Source organism: Musa acuminata, chromosome BXJ1-7 (assembly GCF_036884655.1).
Source record: "Musa acuminata AAA Group cultivar baxijiao chromosome BXJ1-7, Cavendish_Baxijiao_AAA, whole genome shotgun sequence".
NCBI classification, from domain to species: domain Eukaryota; kingdom Viridiplantae; phylum Streptophyta; class Magnoliopsida; order Zingiberales; family Musaceae; genus Musa; species Musa acuminata.
The window spans coordinates 42671157-42693576 of NC_088333.1; the positions used below are offsets into that span (position 1 = coordinate 42671157).

The 22420-nt window shown below is 39.4% G+C and overlaps 2 protein-coding genes across 2 annotated transcripts; one reads left to right on the plus strand and one right to left on the minus strand.

The window, feature by feature from the left end:
• Nucleotides 1-13827: 13827 nt before the first annotated feature.
• Nucleotides 13828-16411, minus strand: LOC135679783 (monoterpene synthase 8, chloroplastic-like). The gene is made up of 7 exons (XM_065193767.1): nucleotides 16295-16411; nucleotides 15922-16192; nucleotides 15139-15517; nucleotides 14852-15070; nucleotides 14624-14762; nucleotides 14287-14532; nucleotides 13828-14212 (listed from the first exon to the last, which is right to left on the minus strand). Exons 1-7 carry the CDS (start codon nucleotides 16409-16411, stop codon nucleotides 13919-13921), a joined length of 1665 nt encoding a protein of 554 aa, XP_065049839.1. The 3' UTR covers nucleotides 13828-13918.
• A 3430-nt stretch (nucleotides 16412-19841) lies between these two features.
• Nucleotides 19842-21086, plus strand: LOC135679784 (monoterpene synthase 8, chloroplastic-like). Its single transcript, XM_065193768.1, has 3 exons — nucleotides 19842-19939; nucleotides 20031-20301; nucleotides 20704-21086. The coding sequence occupies exons 2-3, from the start codon at nucleotides 20031-20033 to the stop codon at nucleotides 21084-21086; spliced, it is 654 nt and encodes a 217-aa protein (XP_065049840.1). The 5' UTR covers nucleotides 19842-19939.
• Nucleotides 21087-22420: the final 1334 nt, after the last annotated feature.

Here is a 22420-nt window from a genome sequence, read left to right on the forward strand (position 1 = left end):
AGAAAAATTGTATTACTACTAAGTTTTGAATAAGGATATCAAGCCATATCATCAGGAATATGCTTTTGTTCTTGCATCACTCACATATTATATGAAAAATATATATACAGCATTAATTTGTTTCCTTTCTTCTGTTACACATCAACCACCTGATACCTTTCTTCTGAGAACTATAATTCTTGGTTCAGTGGGTTGATCTATCCAAATCGTACTTGGTGGAAACGAAGCGGTACCACCATGGATGTACACCCAAGTTTGGTGAGTATCATCTGGACAACGCATGGACATCGGTATCAAGCCCTTTGCTTATGACTCATGCTTATTGCATGAGCGAAGATTTAACTGAAGAGGCATTACGAAGCATCAGCAAATACCAAGATTTTGCGTGATGGTCATCCATGCTTTAAAGTCTTTACAATGATATGACGGCAACTCAACAAATCACAATCGAATATCTCCTCCATGTCGTTTATGTCTTTTATTCTACAAGCTGAGCTGGCGAGCGGCGATGCGTCGAAATCTAATCCAGTACTGCATGTATGAAAGAAACGTGTCAGAGGATGACACGTCAGAGTGAGAGAACTGATTAGGGCTGAATGAAGAGCATTAAATGGAGATCGTACTTCGTCTTCTCCATCGGAACCCGAATACTTCAAGAGGGTGGCAATTAACATCCCTCGGATGGCCCCAATTCCTGTACGAATATGGAGACGAATACGGTATTCTTGATGGGGAAACTAAGAATTAAGTCAGGTTATTGTTCTTCCAACCTATCGAGCTCTAGATATATACCAAGAATAAAATAGTCGAAATGGATCTGATGTCTCTTTACATATGAATCTCATGTTGGGATCTAATATTTCCTAAGGTCTTTGTGAGGTATACGTTGTTGAATCAGCCCATTGTAAGAGTAATCTATTGTAAAATTGTCTGTTCACTGTTTAGCCCATCTAAAACTTCGTTGTCGCCAGCCACCGATCGTCCCCACTGCTCGTGGATAGTCTTTCCGTGGGCGCCACGTTGCACGACGAATAGTGCTCCAGCAAACGAGGGGTCAATATCACTGGCGTCGTTTTGCAAAGACGCAACGGCATCGCTTCGACGAAAGCACTGGAGGTGCAAGTTGAATAGCCCACTTGGATTTCGAGATCTAATCCAAAGTGCGGGAAAAATGCGGAATAATTTTTTTTTATATCCAAATACTAATTTAATATTAAAATATAAATATCAATCAGAATAAAATAGTAGATCAATAAATCAAACTTCCACTATCAATAATAATGATAATAAATTTACAATAAATCTTTTCTAAAATAACAAGAATATCACAATAACATCAAGACCATATATTTTGTGAGAATTTTTAGATCTCACAAAATGGGTATAACAGAAAAGTATTTCGGAGAAGTAAACTATAGATCAACACTGTTGGGATTATAGAACTTGATTCTTTACGTAAAACTCAAAAATCTTATTTTTTTCTCTTTCTTTATCTCTCCGTTCTTTTCTTCTCTCTCTGCGCCGCCACCGCTCGCTGCGCGCACGTTCGCTCGTTCGCAGCCCTCTCAACTGCGTGCGTCACTATTTTTTTTACCTTATTATTTTTTTTCCCTTTAATTACTGATTTGGGCTCTTAGCTTGTGCCGACAACAAATTATTTGCACTCTTAGTTTTCCTGCTACACGGGGGAATGTAAGTGAAATATATCATCAATTCAAAATTTAACTATTTTTTTAATCTATTATTATATCACGAGATCATTCGGATGCGATCCACGTGTGATTTGATGATGTTGCCATCGAATGTGATCAAGATCATTCACCAATTTGGGAATGCTCCAGCCTAATCCCAACTTGAGTTACGATATAAACATTGGAACATTAAGTCATTTGTCAAACTGATGACAATCGATCTCACAAAAATTATATTAAAATATTAGCCAGTATTATGTCATTAGAGAAACTTAGCTACTAATGTCAATAATAAAATATTGCTCTCAATTCTCATAAAATATTTTTATGTTTTTAATACCCTAAATGTATTTTATAACTGTCAATATCTTTTTCTCCCTTTGTAGCAGTGGAAACACTCATATCATCTTCTGAGTGAATATTATCGATCATCTCAAAAAACTTTTTATTGTTTGTTCTACTACTTTTATGTTATAATGGTCGTCTTTATCCATTTTATGAGGTTTCGTCATTTTCATTTTCATCATGATCATTTTCATGTTGTCACTTCCATCTTATTGTTTCGCTTTGATCATATTATTTGAATGTAGATAAGATGTGTATGCTGTAGATAAAGATAAGAAGAATGTAGATCATATTATTTGATCTATATTATTGTTTCGCTTTGATCATGTTGTCACTTCCATCTTATTGTTTCGCTTTGATCATATTACTGTAGATAAAGATAAGAAGAATGTAGATCATATTATTGTTTCGCTTTGATCATATTATTTGATCATATTGTCACTTCCATTTTATATATAATTGAATGTAGATAAAGATGTGTATACTGTAGAGCATGTGCCATGATATATATATATCATTGAATGGGACATGCTTGTTGAATAATAGCACAGTATATTGTATACCTTCTAATTGTCATGCTTTGCTCATGATTTCGTGGGCACGACCCCGGTAGATCTGGGAATCCAAGTGGGCTCTTCAACTTGCAGCTCCAGTGCCTCATTGGCTGGCGCTATATGTTCAGTACTTGAGACTGCCACTGTCTTTCTTTGCCAAACGACGCAAGTGATATCGACCAGTCGTTTACTGGAGCACTATTCATCGTGCATCGTGGCGCTCACCGAGATACTTGTTGGTGAACATATGTGCCGATGAGTCAGCATGGCCTGGTCCACGGATCGATCTCGGTAGTCTTCAATCGGTTAAGCTGGATGCCGAGGTCGATCGGGCCCACGCGACTGGGGGTTGATTAGTGTTTCTCGATCCGGGCGTCATCTATACTGAGCCACGTCTCTCCGTCTCCAGGTTGGTTGCAGCTCGTCTTCGTATACTGGATGACGATTCTCGGGTTGAGATGCTCGCGGCTCGAGGTTGGCCGCTTGCCTACAAAAATGGCCTTCATCGGGTGATTCCCATGTTAGGATCAAGAGCACTAAGAGGGGGGGGGGTGAATTAGTGCAGCGGAAATCTTATAATAATTTAAAAACAAAAAGCTGCGATCGTTCAAAAACGATTATGATGCAAAAGCAAATTCTCAGTTTGTTTCTAAGTGCAGTTTGCGTCTAAGCGCAGATTGCGTCTAAGCGCAGTTTTGCGTCTAAGCGCAGATTGCGTCTAAGCGCAGTTTTGCGTCTAAGCGCAGTTTTGCGTCTAAATGCAGATTTACGTCTAAACGCAGATTTACGTCTAAACGCAGTTTTACGTCTAAACGTAGTTTTACGTCTAAACGCAGATTTACGTCTAAACGCAGTTTTACGTCTAAACGCAGATTTACGTCTAAACGCAGTTTTACGTCTAAACGCAGTTTTACGTCTAGACGCAGATTTACGTCTAAACTTTGAAACTCGTTTGTATATTCGCAGAAGGCAGTATGCAGTTGAAATCAAGACGTAAACGTAAACTGAAATCTGATGATTGAGCGAAGAAAGCCGATTTACGTCCGAATGCAGTTTTACGTCTAAATGTTGAAACTCGTTCGTAAAATCGTAGAAAACAGATTGCAGTTATTAATAGGATTAAAATGTAAGCGTAAACTGCAAGGAAGCTCGTTCGTAAAAGCGCGGAAAACAGTTCTGCAGAATCAAACGTAAACGTAAACTGTAATGTACGAAAATACAAGTTTACGTCTGAATGCAGATTTGGAAGAACAGCACTTAGAACTTGTTCGTGAAAGCGCAGAGAGCAGTAGTGATGAGGGAGGTTTGCAGTAATGATAAAGTGCTCGAAAATAAATGCAAACCAGAGATTTAGAGTGGTTCGGTCAGCCTTGACCTACTCCACTTTTGGCTTCCTCCACCGATGAGGTTGCCGACGTCAACTAGCTGCCTTCCTTCAATGGGCGAAGGCCAAACTTCCCTCTTACAGTTTCTCTCCTTTTGACAGGCTTAGGAGACAACCTTTACAGACCTTTCTCTCCTCACTTTACAATTGAAAACTTGAAGAACAGAAGGAGGAGACTTAAACACTTTTGAGCTCTTTAGAATCACAGAAAAGATCACAATTTCGGTATGGGTCTATATCTTTTCAGTGCTGAATGGGTGGGGTATTTATAGGCCCCAACCCAATTCAAAATTCGAGCTCAAAACGATCAAATCGATCTAATCCCAGAATTTCTGGGATCAGGCGGTTGCACCTCTCAACTGGAGAGGTGGCACCGCCTGGCAGAGCTCGAAGACTGAGCTCTGCCGATTGCTTCTTCTCTGCCAGAGCTCGAAGACTGAGCTCGATGGTTGCATCACCTGGCAGAGCTCGAAGACTGAGCTTGGTGGTTGCATCACCTGGCAGAGCTCGAAATCTGAGCTTGGTGGTTGCATCACTTGGCAGAGCTCCAAACTGAGCTCAAGCTGATGCACCATTCTGCCATAGCTCGAAGACTGAGCTTGGTGAATTCATCACCTGGCAAAGCTCGAGACTGAGCTCAGGCTGATGCACCACTCTGCCAAAGCTCGAAGACTGAGCTTGGTGGTTGCATCGCCTGGCAGAGCTCGGAACTTGAGCTCTGGCGGTGCAACCTCTTGGCTGGAGCGGTTGCACCTCCCAGCCTTGCAACCCTGGCGGTTGCACCTCCTGGCTGGGGCGGTTGCACCTCCCAGCCCCACAGCCCAGGCGGTTGCACCTCCTGGCTGGGGCGGTTACACCTCCCAGCCCCACAGCCCAGGCGGTTGCACCTCCTGGCTGGGGCGGTTGCACCTCTCAACCCCACAGCCCAGGCGGTTGCACCTCCTGGTGCAATCAGGGTCCGAATGGTTCACTCCATTCGACCCACTTTGAATCTTTTCAGGGGCCCAATTGCCCCAAGATTAAGCTAATGGGATCACCTCCCATTTTCATGCTTAATCATCGTGCTAACTACGATTATCTCTAAGACAACTTCTGCAGCTTGCTCCGATGCGTCAGTCACTTCTTCCGGCGAGTTTCCGGCCAACTTCCGTCGATCAACCGATAACCCTCGGTGATCCTTCTGCGGACATCCGGCATACTCCTGGACTTTGCGACGATCCACTTGGCGAGTTCCGACGAGCTTCGCTTGGCAAGCTTCTGGACTTCTCGGATCTGTTCTCTCTGAACCTCCGACGACCGTCCGAACTTCCGTCGAACTCTCGAACTCCCAACGTGATCATGATCTTGACTCCGGGGCAACTCCTGCTGCTTGTCTTAATCTCATCGTAGTTAATCCTGCACACTTTTCTCAACACATAGATTAGATAACAAATGACAATTGACTTCATCATCAAAATCCGAGATTCAACAATCTCCCCCTTTTTGATGATGACAATCAATTGATAAAGGAGTTATCCTTAACTCCCCCTATCTATATGCCATAGTTGAGATAAGTCAACCTTGAATTCAAGACCTAAGAATTCAAGTGACGCATTGATAAGTTAGATCAGTTAAACTTATCAATGCTCCCATCATGATGCCTATCATGATGTATCTCTTCAAGAATTATGTCAAGGCATGACATACATCAACAAGTTTGTATGATAGTGTTTGTAACCATTCATCATGTAATCATATAACGCAACGAAGGACTTCTTACATGATGCTTACATTTGAGATTTTCTAGCGAGTTTGCATTTTCTTCACAATATCAAATCAAGATATGATGCAAACTATAGTACATGTTCACATATCTCTTGGTGATGCAAGGATGGCATAACATTGTTTATAGCATCACTCAAGTATTTGTAACTATGACATAGATATGATTATGGCAGTTCAGCTATGACATAGTGTTTATCAATTCATATTTTTCTCCCCCTTTGTCATCAACAAAAAGCATGATCAAGCATATAAAGGAAGTCATGACACATATATCACTTTATTGTTTTTGCTTGACGGAGGAAAGTCATTTTCCAAGGAGTTTTCATAAGAGTGTACGGGAACATCCCATTTTTAGCATACAACCCGAAAAATGAACTTCTTACATGCATTTGGTTAAGAATATTTGTCACATAATTTGCAACATGTTATTTGATCAAGCGTTTGTCAAGGCATGTAATAGTAATAACTCAAGTATTTGGACATATCAACATACCTAATTCTCTTCTTATGTAATCAAATTGTTCTTCACATAGGGGTTTTGTGAAGATATCAGCCAGTTGATGTTTGGTATCAATAAACTCTATGGTCACGTCATGATTAGTGACATGATCACGTATAAAGTGATGTCTAATATCAATGTGTTTTGTTCTTGAGTGTTGTATAGGATTTTTAGTTAAGCATATTGCACTCGTGTTATCACATTTAATGGGAATATCTTTAAGATTCACTTTGTAATCTTCTAAAGTGTTTTTCATCCATACAACTTGTGCACAGCATGCACTTGCTGCAATGTATTCAGCTTCGGTTGTTGATAGGGCAACCGAGTTTTGTTTCTTAGATGACCAGGATACAAGGGCATGTCCTAAAAATTGACATGATCCTGATGTGCTTTTTCTGTCTAGTTTACAGCCAGCGAAGTCCGCATCAGCATAGGCTGTTAATTCAAAATTTTCTGATTTTGGGTACCATAATCCTAGATTGGTAGTTCCATTAAGATATCTGAGTATTCTTTTGACAGCTTTGAGATGAGATATCTTAGGGTCTGATTGAAATCTAGCACAAAGTCCTACACTGAACATAATGTCTGGTCTGGTGGCAGTGAGGTAAAGTAAACTTCCTATCATACCCCTATAGGTTTTTTGATCGAAGCTTTCTCCATTCTCATCAATTTCTAACTTAGTGGAGGTGCTCATAGGAGTGTCAATGGCTTTTGAATTATTCATTTTGAACTTCTTTAGCAAACTTACAGCATATTTGGTTTGACTAATAAAGATGCCATTGCTAAGTTGTTTGATTTGTAGGCCTAAGAAGAATGTTAACTCTCCCATTAGACTCATTTCGAATTCATGACTCATAGTTTTCGAAAAGGATTCACAAAGAGATTCATTTGTAGAACCAAAGATAATGTCATCAACATAAATCTGAACAATGAGAAAATCATTTTCAAAATTCTTGATAAACAATGTAGTATCAACCTTGCCTTTTACGAAATTATTTTCAATGAGAAAAGAGCTAAGTCTCTCATACCAAGCCCTTGGGGCTTGCTTTAAACCATAGAGAGCTTTAGTTAATCTAAACACATGATTAGGGTAGCCATTATTTTCAAATCCAGGAGGTTGTTCAACATAAACTTCTTCGGAAATGAAACCATTTAGAAAAGCGCTTTTAACATCCATTTGAAACAACTTAAAATTATTGCAACTAGCATAGGCAAGGAGCATCCTTATGGCTTCCAATCGAGCCACAGGTGCGAAGGTTTCTTCGTAATCGATACCTTCTTCTTGGTTGAAACCTTTGGCCACTAATCTAGCCTTGTTTCTAACCACGATACCATTTTCATCTTGCTTGTTTCTAAAGACCCATTTAGTACCAATTACTAAATGGTCATTTGGCCTGGGAACAAGCGTCCACACCTCATTTCTCTCAAATTGATTTAATTCATCTTGCATTGCGATAATCCATGAATCATCTTTCATGGCTTCATCAACACATTTGGGTTCAATTTGGGAGAGAAAAGCGGCGTTGGCACAAAAGTTTTTAAAAGAAGATCGTGTTTGAACCCCCTTTGATGTGTCTCCTAGGATTAGCTCCTTAGGATGAGCATCTATATACTTCCAATCCTTGGGTAAGGATGTTTTGGAAGTGGATGCAACCAAGTTGCTAGTTGGAGACGGGGTTTCGTTTAAATTCAAGGAATCAAAATTAATATCATCATCAAGATCATTTTTCTTAATTTCTGAAATCTCATTGAAAACAACATGGATGGATTCTTCAATAATTAAGGTTCTTTTATTGAAGATGCGAAAAGCTTTAGAAACCGAAGAATAACCAAGAAAAATTCCTTCATCAGATTTAACATCGAATTTTCCTAAGTTATCCTTTTCATTCAAGATAAAACACTTACACCCAAAGACTTTAAAATATGAGACATTGGGTTTTTTGTTATTCCATAACTCATAAGGAGTTTTGGTGAGTAAGGGTCTTACTAGGACTCTATTTAAAATATAACATGCAGTGTTTACAGCTTCGGCCCAAAAATATTTGGGTAGGCTATGTTCATTCAATATGGTTCTAGCCATTTCTTGCAAATTTCGATTTTTTCTTTCTACTACCCCATTTTGTTGAGGATTTCTTGGAGTAGAGAAGTTATGGTTGTATCCGTTGAGTTCACAGAATTCTTGGAAGTCATGGTTTTGAAATTCTCCACCGTGATCACTTCTAATTGACGAAATCATAGATTCCTTCTCATTTTGAACAAGTTTACAAAACTTGGTAAAATGTCTAAAGCATTCATTTTTTTGTTTTAAGAAGTAGGTCTATGTATATCTGCTATAGTCATCAATAATGACAAAGGCGTATTTGCTACCTCCTAGACTCGATGTAGAGATTGGTCCGAACAAGTCCATATGGATCAATTGTAAGGGCCTAGAGGTGCTTATTTGATTCTTAGCTTTGAAGCTACCCCTAATTTGCTTACCTAATTGGCAAGCATCACATACATTATCTTTGATGAACTTGATATGAGGAATTCCTCTTACAAGTTCTCTAGATGATACTTGATTGATTAGTTTCATGCTAGCATGACCTAATCTTCTATGCCATAGCCAAGCATCCTCATTCATAACGGCAAAGCACATTTCATCACATAAGTCATTGATGTCAATAGTGTATACGTTGTTTTGTTTTAATGCAATCATAGATATATTTTTGTGTGGTTTTTCAATGATGCAGGCATTAGATTCAAATCTTATAATATATCCTTTATCACATAATTGACTAATGCTCAAGAGGTTATGTTTTAAACCATCAACTAGTAAAACATCTTCAATAGAGAGGTTGGATTTGTTACCTATGGTTCCTTTGCCAATGATTTTACCCTTGTTGTTGTCTCCGAAGGTGACATATCCTTCGTCTATGCTAGAGAGCTTAGAGAATTGAGATGGATCTCCGGTCATATGCCTTGAGCATCCACTATCAAGGTACCATTTCTTGCTCCTAGCTTGCGATTGTTTAGTTTTCTACAAGAAAGGATGACGTTTAGGTACCCATTTGCTTTTGGGTGCCTCATAAACAGATCTATATTTTCTATCATGTTGCATAGAGTTTATCATGGTTCCTTTAGGAACCCAAATTAATTTGTTTGGACTTATTTTCTTGAATGGACAACAATGTGTCTTGTGTCCAGATTTGCAACAAAAGTTGCACTTGGTTTGGTGTTGAACGTGTAAGATGGGACCTTTTACAAAGGTAGTTGGATTTCGGTGAGGACTCCTCACAAATCCAATCCCACTTCTTTTGGGAGCATGACCCTTGTTTGTAAGGATCATGTTTAATGACTTGCTACCAACCTCGAATTTCTTCAAGGTGTCCTTAAGCAGCAAGTTTTCTTTTTGTATAGTTTCTAAATCATGACATTTGATACATGAGTTTAAACTATCATGATGTTCGACTTTTAACTTATCAAACTCACAAGTAAGATTATCATGTACCCTTTTTAGCAACTTGTATTTTCTATTTATAACTTTGCATTCATCAAATAAATCATGGAAGGCATTTAATAATTCATCGAAAGATAAATCAGCATCTAATAAATCCGTTACCTCCCCTTCGATGGCCATAAAGGCGTAATGAGCAACTTGCTCGGTGTTGGATTCTTCTTCCTCGGATGCGCTCGAATCATCCCATGTTGCTTGGAGCGCCTTCTTCTTTGTTGTTCTTTTCTTGACTTGGGGACAATCACTTTTGTAGTGTCCCGGCTTTTTACATTCATAGCAGATCACTTGGTCCTTCTTAGGTTCAAGTTTATTTTTCACATCGTTTTTAAACTTGTTTCTTTTGAAGAATTTTTTAAACTTTCTTGTCAACAGTGCCAAGTCATCGTCACAATCCTCATCACTTGAGTTTTCTCTCAAGTGGCATTCAGAAGTTTTAAGTGCCATATCCTTCCTGTTCTTTGGAAGGATGTCTTCTTGCTCTTCATGAGCTTTGCAGGTCATTTCGTAGGTCATTAATGACCCGATTAGTTCTTCAAGAGGGAAATTTTGCAGATCTTTTGCCTCTTGAATGGCGGTGACTTTAGGATCCCAACTCTTAGGAAGGGATCTTAGTATCTTATTAACAAGCTCAAAATCCGAAAAGCTCTTTCCGAGACCTTTTAAACCGTTGACGACATCCGTGAAACGGGTAAACATGTCGCCAATGGTTTCACTCGGTTTCATTCGAAAAAGTTCAAAAGAATGCAGCAACAGATTGATTTTTGACTCTTTCACTCTACTTGTGCCCTCGTGGGTCACTTCAAGTGTGTGCCAAATATCAAAAGCAGTTTCGCAAGTTGAAACACGATTAAATTCGTTTTTATCTAGTGCGCAAAATAAGGCATTCATAGCCTTTGCATTAAGAGCGAAAGCCTTCTTTTCCAAATCGTTCCAATCGATCATTGGAAGAGAAGATTTTGAAAATCCATTTTCAACAAGGTTCCATAGTTCAAAATCCATAGAAATAAGAAAGATCCTCATTCGGGTCTTCCAGTAAGTGTAGTCCGTTCCACTGAACATGGGTGGACGTGTAATCGAATGCCCCTCTTGGTTTCCGGCGTATGCCATCTCTCTTGGGTTTTAATCCTTTAGAGAGTTAACCGAGCTCTGATACCAATTGTTAGGATCAAGAGCACTAAGAGGGGGGGGGTGAATTAGTGCAGCGGAAATCTTATAATAATTTAAAAACAAAAAGCTGCGATCGTTCAAAAACGATTATGATGCAAAAGCAAATTCTCAGTTTGTTTCTAAGTGCAGTTTGCGTCTAAGCGCAGATTGCGTCTAAGCGCAGTTTTGCGTCTAAGCGCAGATTGCGTCTAAGCGCAGTTTTGCGTCTAAATGCAGATTTACGTCTAAACGCAGATTTACGTCTAAACGCAGTTTTACGTCTAAACGTAGTTTTACGTCTAAACGCAGATTTACGTCTAAACGCAGTTTTACGTCTAAACGCAGTTTTACGTCTAAACGCAGATTTACGTCTAAACGCAGTTTTACGTCTAAACGCAGTTTTACGTCTAGACGCAGATTTACGTCTAAACTTTGAAACTCGTTTGTATATTCGCAGAAGGCAGTATGCAGTTGAAATCAAGACGTAAACGTAAACTGAAATCTGATGATTGAGCGAAGAAAGCCGATTTACGTCCGAATGCAGTTTTACGTCTAAATGTTGAAACTCGTTCGTAAAATCGTAGAAAACAGATTGCAGTTATTAATAGGATTAAAATGTAAGCGTAAACTGCAAGGAAGCTCGTTCGTAAAAGCGCGGAAAACAGTTCTGCAGAATCAAACGTAAACGTAAACTGTAATGTACGAAAATACAAGTTTACGTCTGAATGCAGATTTGGAAGAACAGCACTTAGAACTTGTTCGTGAAAGCGCAGAGAGCAGTAGTGATGAGGGAGGTTTGCAGTAATGATAAAGTGCTCGAAAATAAACGCAAACCAGAGATTTAGAGTGGTTCGGTCAGCCTTGACCTACTCCACTTTTGGCTTCCTCCACCGATGAGGTTGCCGACGTCAACTAGCTGCCTTCCTTCAATGGGCGAAGGCCAAACTTCCCTCTTACAGTTTCTCTCCTTTTGACAGGCTTAGGAGACAACCTTTACAGACCTTTCTCTCCTCACTTTACAATTGAAAACTTGAAGAACAGAAGGAGGAGACTTAAACACTTTTGAGCTCTTTAGAATCACAGAAAAGATCACAATTTCGGTATGGGTCTATATCTTTTCAGTGCTGAATGGGTGGGGTATTTATAGGCCCCAACCCAATTCAAAATTCGAGCTCAAAACGATCAAATCGATCTAATCCCAGAATTTCTGGGATCAGGCGGTTGCACCTCTCAACTGGAGAGGTGGCACCGCCTGGCAGAGCTCGAAGACTGAGCTCTGCCGATTGCTTCTTCTCTGCCAGAGCTCGAAGACTGAGCTCGATGGTTGCATCACCTGGCAGAGCTCGAAGACTGAGCTTGGTGGTTGCATCACCTGGGAGAGCTCGAAATCTGAGCTTGGTGGTTGCATCACTTGGCAGAGCTCCAAATTGAGCTCAAGCTGATGCACCATTCTGCCATAGCTCGAAGACTGAGCTTGGTGAATTCATCACCTGGCAAAGCTCGAGACTGAGCTCAGGCTGATGCACCACTCTGCCAAAGCTCGAAGACTGAGCTTGGTGGTTGCATCGCCTGGCAGAGCTCGGAACTTGAGCTCTGGCGGTGCAACCTCTTGGCTGGAGCGGTTGCACCTCCCAGCCTTGCAACCCTGGCGGTTGCACCTCCTGGCTGGGGCGGTTGCACCTCCCAGCCCCACAGCCCAGGCGGTTGCACCTCCTGGCTGGGGCGGTTGCACCTCCCAGCCCCACAGCCCAGGCGGTTGCACCTCCTGGCTGGGGCGGTTGCACCTCTCAACCCCACAGCCCAGGCGGTTGCACCTCCTGGCTGGGGCGGTTGCACCTCCTGGTGCAATCAGGGTCCGAATGGTTCACTCCATTCGACCCACTTTGAATCTTTTCAGGGGCCCAATTGCCCCAAGATTAAGCTAATGGGATCACCTCCCATTTTCATGCTTAATCATCGTGCTAACTACGATTATCTCTAAGACAACTTCTGCAGCTTGCTCCGATGCGTCAGTCGCTTCTTCCGGCGAGTTTCCGGCCAACTTCCGTCGATCAACCGATAACCCTCGGTGATCCTTCTGCGGACATCCGGCATACTCCTGGACTTTGCGACGATCCACTTGGCGAGTTCCGACGAGCTTCGCTTGGCAAGCTTCTGGACTTCTCGGATCTGTTCTCTCTGAACCTCCGACGACCGTCCGAACTTCCGTCGAACTCTCGAACTCCCAACGTGATCATGATCTTGACTCCGGGGCAACTCCTGCTGCTTGTCTTAATCTCATCGTAGTTAATCCTGCACACTTATCTCAACACATAGATTAGATAACAAATGACAATTGACTTCATCATCAAAATCCGAGATTCAACATCCCAACTTTGACCCTTCCGACGAGCAAGTCAGTAATTGGTTCTCTTCTTTTTTTATCCCCTTCTTTTCTTTGGCCGGATACTGGCCATGGGCTTTATACTATTGTACGAGAGTCGGTCGCACGCGGGCTCGACATGGTGGCTGATCCTCAAGGGATGAGACGATACTGTGCGGCCGTCGTCCCGGGACGTGCGGAACGATGCCAAACGACGCTGTCCTGAGCTTCTAAGACGGGACATACCAAATAGCGTCTCGATACGGATTATAACTTAGCGCGTGGAGGTGCTCCCATTGCTGATTCGACTATAGCGCGGTGTGAAATCGGCTATGACGTGTCTTGAACCCAAAATATACCTTATCAATACCATTCACGACGATCGGGGACAATTTCAGTCCCCGATCTAAATCTATGGCCACTCAATAAAGATGAACAGTCTTTGGAATTTTACCGGACGAGCAGTGCATTTGTTCGGTAGACTTGCCGGTGGTCGGCGACAACGAAGTTTATAAGGGGCTAACCAGTGAACAGACAATTTTACAATAGACAACCTTAGAATGGACGGATACAACAACATATACTTCACGAAGACCTCAGGAAATATTAGATCAACATGAGATCCATATGCAAAGAGACATCAGATCCATGCCGACCACTTTATTTTTGGTATATATCTAGAGCTCGATAGGTTGGATGAACAATAACACGATTTGATTCTTGGTTTCTCCATCCGGAGTGCCGTATCCATCTCCATGTTCGTACAGGAATTGGGCCATCCGAGGGATGTTAATTGCCACCCTCTTCAAGTATTCTTCCAGTGGAGAAGACGAAGTACGATCTCCATTTAGTGCTCTCCAATTGACCCTGATCAATTCTCTCAACTTCTCACGTGCTACATCCTCTGACACGCTTTTCTCATGCTTGTAGCACTGGATAGATTTCGGCGCATCGCCTCTCGAGACCTCAGCCTGAAGAACAAAAGACAACAACGACACAGAGGAGATATCACATTCCGTATGTGTTGAGTTGACGTCTTGCATACCTTCGAGGTGGCCAAATCATTGTAAAGCCTATAAAGCATGGACGATCGTCGCACAAAATCTTGGTATTTGCAGATGTTTGGTAATGCCTCTGCAGTTAAATCTTCGCTCATGCAATAAGCATGAGTCAGAAGCAAAGGGCTTGATACCGATGTCCATGCGTTGTCCAGATACTCACCAAGCTTGGGTGTACTTCCATGGTGGTACCACCTCGCTTCCACCAAGTATGATTTGCAAACATCTGCCCACTGAACCAAGAGGAATAGTCCTTAGAAGAAAGGTATCAGGTGGTTGATGTTTAAGAGAAGAAAGAAAACAAATTAATGCTGTATATATTACGGCTCTCTTAAGGTAGGGTATTATGTCCAAGCCTTTCTCCTTCATGACTCTATATCCTGCATCGCTTGCCATGTTGAAGACTACAAGAAAACACAACTTCATGTACCCTGGAAGCTTGTCGATTGCATTTACGTCCCATCTGAAATGTCCAGAAGAACATATGTTGTGATGATCATGGATAATATAAAGTTCATGTGTTGATAAAGAAAGGCAGGAGTTTCTCATCACCTATCAACAACATTAGTGAAAAGCTCGAGTTCGTCCAAGGTACCATAGACATCGTAAACATCGTCGATAACAGATATTAAGCTAACTAGCTTCGTTTGCATCTCCCTAAAGCTCCAAAATTGTGGTTCAAAGGCCCAACCAACTGTCCACAAGTAGTTCTCCATCAACCTGTCTCTGGAGAATGGCAACCTCTGTGCAAGACCGAGATCGGTCCACCATCTGGCGATCCAAGTTCACTGTTTAATAGACGAGAGAAGTACATACTATTCATGACTAGCTTAGTTTACCTCGACACTTCTTTGAGTTCTCTCTTATGCATGCTCTGGATCAGATTGAAGTCCAGCTTAGCCAATTCAAGTAGAAGAGGGTTCATGGTGGCTTCACTTTGGTATGTTTCTATGAACCACCTGGTGTGTATCCTTTCCATCCTCCAATTCAGTGGAAGCTCCAACGCGTGGGCCACATGTTCCCTGAAACGAGGCTCAAGTGATCCCTCTTCCATGAGCTTCTTGAGGTGCTTTGTCGTGAAGTCCATGGCTTCGATCAGTACAAACTCCCCTTCCTTTCCAAGGTAGGAAGCTTCATATAAGCTCAGCATTCCTTTAGTCTGAAGCTGGAGGCAAGTTTTGAGGTGGCCCTTCTCATCTTTGAATCTGCTGAACATATCTTTAGTCACAAAGTTCATCGAGACGTTAGATTGCGGCACCACGAACGAACAAACCCAAGTTAAGGCTTCATGAGCATATCAACCATTTTCTTATACACTAAGCACATACAATAACATGTTGGTTAGGATGGATGTATTAGAGAGACTGAAGAATATTCCCATTTCGTCTTGACTAGGCTGCATCCCTCGGCTATTTATATATATACATACATATATATGTATGTATATATATATATGTAGCTTCTAGTCGAGATGAATAGATTGTGTATATATTTTATACACCTTGTAACCATCAGTCTAGAACATTTCAGGAGAAATATTAGTTGAAGTAGACCTTTACGTGTCATAATTAGAACTCTACTCGATTTTATCAGACAGGCGTAGTGTAAGTGGGGTGAACTACCTTCAGAAACATCGAAACCATTTTCTCTGAGAAGCCTGAAGAGAAGTGCTGTTGCATGGAGATTGTCCTTCAGCAGCATGCTTGTGTCTTCCAGGGATCCATGAATGCTCCCTAAAACATCCTTAATATTATCTTTAAAGTGATATGCCACACCAAGCTGCTGTAGGTGATCGATTAGGTGAAGCTGGTCCTCAAGTTTCTTCTCCTCCTGTATCAGTTTCACAACTTCCTTCTCCAAGTTACTTATCCTTGTAGCATTCTGCTCCTCCATCTAGATTTACAAGTAGCAGTAATCAATATACACAATAGCACATCTGAGAGAAGAAAGCAAGCTTAGAATACAAAGAGGTTATGGTGCCAACCGAGTGGTCACTTGTGAGTGACTGTATGTAGTCATCAGTCCATAAGGTTGGTTGGTAATTGGCTGATCTCCGTAAAAGAGGTTGCCCGCTGCATCTGATGCGTGGAGGGAGGCATGGTTGACGGCCATGGTGTTCGAAGGAGGCGATCCGCCGGAACGTACTGTGGCTGCTGCAAGGGAAGGATGTGGCACAAACGATAGGGAGAAGGCGGAGAGACATTATTTGGTCTGATTACTTGGTAGCTGGCAAACCCAGAATGTGTTTGTATAAGCCGGAGAACTTCTCCTTCATATATATCATGGAATGAGACATTCTCGCGTGATTATAAGAAAAGAAATTATTGAGAAAAATAAATTATGATAAAATTATCATGATATTTTTAATATTTAAATATTATTTTATCAAAATTTTAAATCATAAAAATTATGATAATATATTATTATGATTCTATCAATAGTAAAGATCATGATCTCAACGTTGATCTCCCAAAGGATTTAATAAATATTTTATATTTATTATTTATTGAAAAATTTATTTAATTATCATATTTTACAATATCTTTTTGTGTATATAAATTCATACCAGTATTAATAAAATTAACCTAGTCATTTCTATACGAGAAACATAGTTGCTTCAAGGGATGGTGTCAATTCCATTACCACCTATTTGTTTGAGACCATAAAGAACCTTGCATAACTTAAGATATATTGAGAAAGATTATGATAAATAAAGTTTGAAGCTTGCCTTATAAATATATCTTTAAAAATATGATCATGATGATCTCTCTTTCTTGGCACTATATCAATAATGCACATCACCTCTTTACAGCTCAACCTGCATAGGATTCAATGTTGTAGACTTGTTTGTCACGATAAGAAGAAGCACACAAATGAGGTTTAACTTTGTGTACCGTCGAATTAGCGAAATCATTGTAGAGGCGAACTAGGATCATTGAACAGTAGGAAATTTTTTCAAAACAAAATGTATCCTTATAAATATATTATTCATATTTAATTATCAAAATCCTCAATTGTTAAACAAAGTAAGACATAAAGTAATACAAATTATTATTGAATTCACAACAACCAAGTTAAATGGGTTATAGTACCTCTGAACGTTGATGAAATCCCTTTGCAACATGTAAAAAGGATTTTGAGGAAGAGGAAAGGTTTGTAGATATGTTAGGTTCCTTTTCATATTAGGAACCCAAACAACATCAAAAAGTAAAAAAGATTTTAAGGAAGAATAAAGATTTATAGAACCAATATAAGTTATTTTAATACCTTTCCCATCATCTATCATGATATCATCTGAACCATCATAACCTAAAGTAAGAGATAAATTATTCAAGTCAAACGTAATATGATGAGAAGCCCTAAAATCAATAAATCATTTTAATGAAAATTAAAAATAATTGAAAAACAAATTGAGCAAACAAAGGTAGTAATTAAAATCAGGTAGGTGGTGTAGCAAGATATATAGAATAAGATATGTATGAAGGCTAAAACATTCATATAATAATAACTTACAAGCGATGATATTTTCTTAGCAACATAGTCTTATAAGTCACGTATCTGACAGGTGACTTTGTTAAGTTGTCATTCAGATTTGTTGATATTTTTGCTATAACATTGTTGCATGTTGCCTCTAGAATGATACTACATGTTGCCTCTAGAATAATTACTTGGACGGTTATCTTAGATCTTGCCTTTGTTGCTAAGATTGGTTTTGTTAGCAAAATTGATAGTAATGAAAATAGCATAAGAAGATGGTAACTCTTGCTTACGATAAGCTTCCTAGTCAGAAAGTTTATCATAAAGTTCTCCAAAAGATATAGGACCATTGTAACTCTTGTTTATGATAAGCTTCCTAGTCAGAAAGCTTATTATAAAGTTATAGGACTATTGTAAGCGTGAATCCCAAATAAGATCTCCTTGTAATCTAAATTAAGATTATTTAATATATAAAAAATGACCTCTTCATCATCAAGAGGTGCATCAGTTATTACAACTAGAGGCAACATGTGGTATCATTCTAGAGGCAACATGCAACAACGTCACAGCAAAAATATCAACAAATCTGATTGACAATTTAACAAAGTCACCTGTCAAATATGTGACTTATAAGACCATGTTGCTAAGAAATATCATCGCTTGTAAGCTATTATTCTATGAATGTTTCAGCCTTCATACATATGTAAGCTATTATTTTATTACTACCTTTGTTTGCTCAATTTGTTTCTCAATTGTTTTAATTTTCATCAAAATGATTTATTGATTTTAGGCCTTCTCATCGTATTGCGTTTGACTTGAATAATTTATCTCTTACTTTAGGTTATAATGGTTCGATAGTATATGATGGGAAAGGTATTAAAATAACTTATATTGGTTCTATAAATCTTTATTCTTCCTTAAAATCTTTTTTACTTTTTGATGTTGTTTGGGTTCCTAATATGAAAAGGAACCTAACATATCTACAAACCTTTCCTCTTCCTCAAAATCCTTTTTACATGTTGCAAAGGGATTTCATCAACGTTCAGAGGTACTATAACCCATTTAACTTGGTTGTTGTGAATTCAATAATAATTTGTATTACTTTATGTCTTACTTTGTTTAACAATTGAGGATTTTGATAATTAAATATGAATAATATATTTATAAGGATACATTTTGTTTTGAAAAAATTTCCTACTGTTCAATGATCCTAGTTCGCCTCTACAATGATTTCGCTAATTCGACGGTACACAAAGTTAAACCTCATTTGTGTGCTTCTTCTTATCATGACAAACAAGTCTACAACATTGAATCCTCCTCTATATGCAGGTTGAGCTGTAAAGAGGTGATGTGCATTATTGATATAGTGCCAAGAAAGAGAGATCATCATGATCATATTTTTAAAGATATATTTATAAGGCAAGCTTCAAACTTTATTTATCATAATCTTCCTCAATATATCTTAAGTTATGCGAGGTTCTTTATGGTCTCAAACAAATAGGTGGTAATGGAATTGACACCATCCCTTGAAGCAACTATGTTTCTCGTATAGAAATGACTAGGTTAATTTTATTAATACTGGTATGAATTTATATACACAAAAAGATATTGTAAAATATGATAATTAAATAAATTTTTCAATAAATAATAAATATAAAATATTTATTAAATCCTTTGGGAGATCAACGTTGAGATCATGATCTTTACTATTGATAGAATCATAATAATATATTATCATAATTTTTATGATTTAAAATTTTGATAAAATAATATTTAAATATTAAAAATATCATGATAATTTTATCATAATTTATTTTTCTCAATAATTTCTTTTCTTATAATCACGCGAGAATGTCTCATTCCATGATATATATGAAGGAGAAGTTCTCCGGCTTATACAAACACATTCTGGGTTTGCCAGCTACCAAGTAATCAGACCAAATAATGTCTCTCCGCCTTCTCCCTATCGTTTGTGCCACATCCTTCCCTTGCAGCAGCCACAGTACGTTCCGGCGGATCGCCTCCTTCGAACACCATGGCCGTCATCCATGCCTCTCTCCACGCATCAGATGCAGCGGGCAACCTCCTTTACGGAGATCAGCCAATTTCCAACCAACCTTATGGACTAATGACTACATACAGTCACTCACAAGTGACCACTCGGTTGGCACCATAACCTCTTTGTATTCTAAGCTTGCTTTCTTCTCTCAGATGTGCTATTGTGTATATTGATTACTTCTACTTGTAAATCTAGATGGATGAGCAGAATGCTGCAAGGATAAGTAACTTGGAGAAGGAAGTTGTGAAACTGATACAGGAGGAGAAGGAACTTGAGGACCAGCTTCACCTAATCGATCACCTACAGCAGCTTGGCGTGGCATATCACTTTAAAGATGATATTAAGGATGCTTTAGGGAGCATTCATGGATCCCTGGAAGACACAAGCAAGCTGCTGAAGGACAATCTCCATGCAACAGCATTTCTCTTCAGGATTCTCAGAGAAAATGGTTTCGATGTTTCTGAAGGTAGTTCACCTCACTGACACCGCCGGTCTGATAAAATCGAGTAGAGTTTTAATTATGACACGTAAAGGTCAACTTCCACTAATATTTCTCCTGAAATTTTCTAGACTGATGGTTACAAGGTGTATAAAATATATACACAATCTATTCATCTCGACTAGAAGCTACATATATATATATACATACATATATATGTATGTATATATATAAATAGCCGAGGGATGCAGCCTAGTCAAGACGAAATGGGAATATTCTTCAGTCTCTCTAATACATCCATCCTAACCAACATGTTATTGTATGTGCTTAGTGTATAAGAAAATGGTTGATATGCTCATGAAGCCTTAACTTGGGTTTGTTCGTTCGTGGTGCCGCAATCTAACGTCTCGATGAACTTTGTGACAAAAGATATGTTCAGCAGATTCAAAGATGAGAAGGGCCACCTCAAAACTTGCCTCCAGCATCAGACTAAAGGAATGCTGAGCTTATATGAAGCTTCCTACCTTGGAAAGGAGGGGGAGTTTGTACTGATCGAAGCCATGGACTTCACGACAAAGCACCTCAAGAAGCTCATGGAAGAGGGATCACTTGAGCCTCGTTTCAGGGAACATGTGGCCCACGCCTTGGAGCTTCCATTGAATTGGAGGATGGAAAGGATACACACCAGGTGGTTCATAGAAACATGCCAAAGGGAAGCCACCATGAACCCTCTTCTACTTGAATTGGCTAAGCTGAACTTCAATATGATCCAGAGCATGCATAAGAGAGAACTCAAAGAAGTGTCGAGGTAAACTAAGCTAGTCATGAATAGTATGTACTTCTCTCGCCTATTAAACAGTGAACTTGGATCGCCAGATGGTGGACCGATCTCGGTCATGCACAGAGGTTGCCATTCTTCAGAGACAGGTTGATGGAGAACTACTTCTGGACAATTGGTTGGGCCTTTGAACCACAATTTTGGAGCTTTAGGGAGATGCAAACGAAGCTACATAGCTTAATAACTGTAATCGACGATGTTTACGATGTCTATGGTACCTTGGACGAACTCGAGCTTTTCACTAATGTTGTTGATAGGTGATGAGAAACTCCTGCCTTTCTTTATCAACACATGAACATTATATTATCCATAATCATCACAACATATGTTCTTCTGGACATTTCAGATGGGATGTAAATGAAATCGACAAGCTTCCAGGGTACATGAAGTTGTGTTTTCTTGTAGTATTCAACATGGCAAACGAAGCAGGATATAGAGTCATGAAGGAGAAAGGCTTGGACATAATACCCTACCTTAAGAGAGCCGTAACATATACAGCATTAATTTGTTTCCTTTCTTCTCTTACACATCAGCCACCTGATACCTTTCTTCTGAGGACTTGCGTCGTTTTGCAAAGACACACCGGCATCGCTTTGACCAAAACACTAGCGTCGTTTTGCAATGACACAACGGCATCGCTTTGACGAAAACACTTGTGCCGTTTTGCAAAGACACAACGGCATCGCTTTGACGAAAACACTTGTGTCGTTTTGCAAAGACACAACGGCATCGCTTTGACGAAAACACTGGAGGTGCAGGTTGAATAGCCCACTTGGATTTCGAGATCAAATCCAAAGTGTTAGAAAAACGTGGAGTAATTCTTTTTTCTCAAAATAAGTTTTTCATCGAAATATTAATTTGATATCGAAATATAAATATCAATCAGAATAACATAAATAGTAGAACAATAAATCAATTATACTCAGACCAAATTTTTAACGTGAAAAACTCAATACAGAAAAAATCATGGGATCGTAGTCCATCTAACAGATTTATAATAAGTCTTATCTAAAATAACAAAAGGATCATAATAACATCAAGACCATATATCTTGGCTCAAGAATAACATATCTTCATCTATGTATAGATGAATCTCATCGTAAGAAAATTTTAGGTCTCACAAAGTGGGTAGAGCATGAAAGTACTTCAGAGAGGGTAAACTATAGATCAACACCATTAGGATTGTAGAGCTTGTTGTATATCCTTCCTGTTTCAAGTTCAATTCTTACAGAAACTTTTACATCCATAAAGCTTCCTTGTATGCTTCAGTAATTAGTATGTATTTTGCTTCTGTTGTTGATAGAGTAA